This window comes from Penaeus chinensis, chromosome 43 (genome assembly GCF_019202785.1).
Source record: "Penaeus chinensis breed Huanghai No. 1 chromosome 43, ASM1920278v2, whole genome shotgun sequence".
NCBI classification, from domain to species: Eukaryota; Metazoa; Arthropoda; class Malacostraca; order Decapoda; family Penaeidae; genus Penaeus; species Penaeus chinensis.
Genome location: NC_061861.1, coordinates 14,976,685 through 14,981,684, shown reverse-complemented (window position 1 = coordinate 14,981,684; position 5,000 = coordinate 14,976,685). Strand labels below are relative to the sequence as shown.

General features: G+C 36.7%; 1 protein-coding gene across 1 annotated transcript in view; it reads right to left on the bottom strand.

The window, feature by feature from the left end:
• Nucleotides 1–3,178: 3,178 nt before the first annotated feature.
• The window catches only part of LOC125024591 (ADP-ribosylation factor-binding protein GGA2-like), a 20,865-nt gene continuing 19,043 nt past the window's right edge, over nucleotides 3,179–5,000 (bottom strand). The window contains exon 11 of the mRNA XM_047612396.1: nucleotides 3,179–3,500. Within this exon, the coding sequence (XP_047468352.1) occupies nucleotides 3,411–3,500 (90 nt within the window). The 3' untranslated portion in view covers nucleotides 3,179–3,410. The remainder of the gene's footprint in view (nucleotides 3,501–5,000) is intronic.

Here is a 5,000-nt window from a genome sequence, read left to right as displayed (position 1 = left end):
ATAATCCAACTTCAAAAGCACAATATATGGAAGGTAATAATAACAGGGCATTGATGCCGTCTGATTTGAAATACATGACAAAGGAGGAAAGAGAGAAAAGAAGAGAGAAGAGAGAAGAGAGAAGAGAGAAGAGAGAAGAGAGAAGAGAGAAGAGAGAAGAGAGAAGAGAGAAGAGAGAAGAGAGAAGAGAGAAGAGAGAAGAGAGAAGAGAGAAGAGAGAAGAGAGAAGAGAGAAGAGAGAAGAGAGAAGAAAGAAGAAAGAAGAAAGAAGAGAGAAGAGAGAAGAGAGAAGAGAGAAGAGAGAAGAGAGAAAGAAAAAGAAAAAGAAAAAGAAAAAGAAAAAGAAAAAGAAAAAGAAAAAGAAAAAGAAAAAGAAAAAGAAAAAGAAAAAGAAAAAGAAAAAGAAAAAGAAAAAGAAAAAGAAAAAGAAAAAGAATAAGAAAAAGGAAAAGAAAAAGAAAAATAGAAAAAAAGAAAAAAAAGAGAAAGAAGTGAGAAAAAGAGAGAAACAGAAAAGGAAAAAAAGAAAAAGAAAGGAAAATTAAGAAAATACATAGGTTAACCCATTACCACTGAATAAGGCATGTACTGTGCCCACTGTGAGTATAATTTATTGATTGTTTACACTTAGACTGCCCTACATATGCTCAGTCACCAAGGAATTAAACTGGCAGTGCTGCCTCTCTCACCTGTTTATCCTTTTCCTTGCTTTTTGGAAACATTTTATTTCATATTGCTATTAGTACTGTTAATAAATCATGATAACAACAGCATCGATATTACTAGCAGAAGAAGAAGAAGAAGAAGAGGAAGAAGAAAAAGAAGAAAATCAAGGAAAGGTGAAATCAGGTGAGATCATGTAGTCCTACCAACAAAACAAAAACTACAGTGGACAGAATACGTCCCCAGCGGCAATGGCTGAACCAGGTGCTGTGTCCCCCCCACCCCCTCTCCCATAATAATCTAAGCAGCTAGTGCCTCCCCACTCCCACTCCTTTACCCCCACCAATCAAACTACCTTATACCACTGTGTCTCGTCCTCTCTCAATAAACAACAGCTGCTTCAATTCTTGCTTTATTCATAAGGCATAAATAGGTGTCATTTTGAAAGGTAATAATAATAATACTATGGTATTTAAGGCCATTTCAATGAAACTTTGGTGATGGGAAGGACTCATTTTCAAGGGAATTATATACATTAAGTGCAGCATGATGTACGGCAAGACTAAAGGCGACTTTATGATAATTATGATTCCTAACTGGACAGAAAATATACATATGTATAAATACAAAGTAAGAGATGGGAAAAAATTAATATTAATCATAACTATCTTTTGTGGAGGGGGAGTAGGAACTAAAAGAATATTACTCAAAGAAACAGACCTACTATTAACAGAAAAAATGGGAATGATATCATTACAACCAATGTCTCTTTCTCTTTTTTCTTCACTTTTTATTCACTGGTATTATATCACATAAAACACTGTATTCAATATGTCAACACTAATTTACTCCTCTTGTCAATTTCAAAATATATGATCATTCACTGTTCCACAGTTTCAACCTCTGATAATATGGAATGCTTACAAATTACATTACATCAAAAATTAGAAGAGATAATTATATTTACTGGCAAATGCATTTACTTCTTCAGTTACAAGTTATTAATTTGTGAAGAAAAGGAAAACAGTTATGAGTACCTCAATATCTGGAAAATAAAGCAATAGATATCTGAAAGTTCTAATGGTATTAAAATCTGCTCCTTTTCCCCCTCCTGTACCTTAATGTACCATTATAATACAAAGTAACAACAAATGAGACAATTTTGTTTGTGGATTGATTCTTCATTACTATATACATTACTCAATGTCTTTCACTGGTGGCTAACAAATATTCAACACAGAGGAAGTAAAATATTCATTATTCAGCAGGATTTAACACTGGTGCAAATGTCCTACCCAAGAACATTAACAAGAACTTAAGCTAAAGAACACTGTCAAAAACATGTCATTAAAACAATGACACATGATTGCTGCTGCGTAGACTGTCAGTTTAAATATTTACTTCCAAAAGTGTGCATGCAAACATGAGCACTTTTATCAAAATGTAAAGAATGGTTAGTTAGTACTTGTGATACTGGACTGTGCATTTCTAAACAAAAACAAGATTGAAATACAGTATAAAACAAGACAAACAAATCATACAACACATGTAATCACTTTAGTGGAAGAATATGACTTGAACCAAGAAAACTAAGGTTTTTAATCATGAAAAAATCTATCAAATTTCCTTCTTTCCAGCAGATTCATGGCCATTTTTTCAGCAGATTCACAGCTATTAACATTGGCAACACTATGCCAAAGCCACCCATATTTTCTTGTTTATGACATATACCAGTCACACATTTCCATGCATAATGTTCTCTGTGTTTTGCAACTTTTCTGAGAATAAGACATTTTCAGGATTACAATATTCATTGCAATAACTTCAGGGATTTATTTAGTACTTAATTAAGATGGAAACATACAAGTTGTAAACATAATATTGCATTCTATCACCACAAAACTGAACAATTGTGTGTGAATGATTTGTGTGAATGATTGAGTGAGTGGGTCGGTGAGTGATTAAGTGAGTGAGTGAGTGAGTGAGTGAGTGAGTGAGTGAGTGAGTGAGTGAGTGAGTGAGTGAGTGAGTGAGTGAGTGAGTGAGTGAGTAAGTGAGTGAGTGTATGTGTGTACGTGCACATGCATTAGTATGCACACATAAATCTGAATAAATCCTATAATCTGCACACATCCAAATAAATCTATTTGTAAGGTGTGCTGATGAGGTATAAAATTCTATAAAAAAAAAAATTAAACATAACATATGGACAATTAAAAAATAAAGTTTCATGCAGGTGATTGTTTGCATTTACCTTTAATTTTTTCACTTCTTATTCCTTTTGTCAAGAAAAAATCTACAAGACTGTCACTTAACAATAAATGACTTGAGAGAGAGAGAGAGAGAGAGAGAGAGAGAGAGAGAGAGAGAGAGAGAGAGAGAGAGAGAGAGAGAGAGAGAGAGAGAGAGAGAGAGAGAGAGAGAGAGAGAGAGAGAGAGTGAGAGTGAGAGTGAGAGAGAGAGTGAGAGTGAGAGTGAGAGTGAGAGTGAGAGTGAGAGAGAGAGAGAGAGAGAGAGAGAGAGAGAGAGAGAGAGAGAGAGAGAGAGAGAGAGAGAGAGAGAGAGAGAGAGAGAGAGAGAGAGAGAGAGAGAGAGAGAAATTAAATAAGCACAAATCAAATGTGCTACAGTTTGTTTTTCATTACAGACTGCATGTATCAAGCCACATTACCCAAAACTTGTGTTTAGCTTGTCAAATTTGTTCCTTCATATCTGTCTTGTTCAAATTAAAAGCGAGGCCAAATTTCCTATAAAGGCAAACTTTCCACCTCCCCCATCTCTGTTACTGGGTCGTCGTCTATCGTGTAGCTAAGCATCACCTTCAGGGATACGTTGAGCTGTATGATGGAGAAAAAAAAAGGGGGGGTTAGTCAAGTTACATAAAAAGAGAAGAATGTGTGATGTGCAGGAAGAACCAGAGGGAGGTAACAGCATGGATCATTATTTAGAAATGGATTAACAATGGCACTGTTGTACACATGGTCCTGCCAACTGTGCCCCATGAACCAGCGTAGGGACTTGTTCCAAAAAGCATCAAGACGAGACTCCAAGACACTTGATAGCCTTCAAGTTTTGCATCCATATAGCAAAACTGGCAGTAACAAGGGTTTGAAGACATGTAGCTGGTCCTTCTAAGTAACATCATCTGCAATGCTCCTGTTGATCAAGTGCATGGCACCTGTTGCAAGACAAATCTATCTACTGACTTCTCTGACAGCCCAGAGACATGGACTAAGTTACCTAGGTATGTAAAGCTCTTTGTGACTTCAACATCCTCACTGAAAGCATGTATCAACTGAACAGGTTCCCCTAACAGGCCCCCTAACATCATGAGTCTTGGTCCAGGAGACCTCTAGGCCCAAGGGCTTCACCTCATTGCTAAGTGCATCAAGAACCACCACCAGTGAGATTCCAGAGATTCAGATAGGATAGCAACATTGTCAGCAAAGTCAAGATCAGTGATCTTGATATTGCTCTGTTATGCTCCACAGTGACTTTGGATAGTAGCTCTGCCCATTATCCAGTCCATGCAAGTGTTAGTACAAGGACACAGTCTTGTCTCATCCTGAGTTAACAGGGAGGAAGTATGACAGGCTCCCACCACCCTTTACAGCACTTTCAGCACCAGTATATAGGCTTGCAATTAAACCAATAATCCATGTCAAAATTCCCCTAAGTCTCAGGATCTCCCATAGTGATTTGCAATATACCGAGACAAATGCCTTCTTGAGGTTGATGCTAGCGGCAAGCAGCCCACAACAAAACGTTCTACCATGACTCGAAGCACTGGGATATGGACTATTGTGGACTTGCTATGAATGAATCCAGTCTGTTCTGGTCTCTGGTGCCTTAGTTGCTACAGTCCCATTGATCCCCTTTCCCCTGCCAGAGACGGATGACCATGCCCTTAACAGGTCAGGGGGAATGGAACCAGATTGCCAGTGGCAGTCAACACCACATGCCATAGGTTTACCCCCAGCCTTCAGCAGTTCAGCAGGGATATCACACATGCCTGCAGCTTTCCCACCCTTTAGCTTAGAGATTGCCTCCTTAATTTCAGCAGTGGAGCTGTGCAAATCCTGACTTTCATTCAGTCAAGCTATGTAACATGCACCTGTGGCCTCCAGTGAGAAATTATATACATATACATATATATATATATATATATATATATATATATATATATATATATAGATATATATAGATATATATATATATTATATAATATATATATATATATTATATAATATATATATAGATATATATACATACCTATATATACATATATACATACATATACATGTACATATATATACATATACATATATACACATATG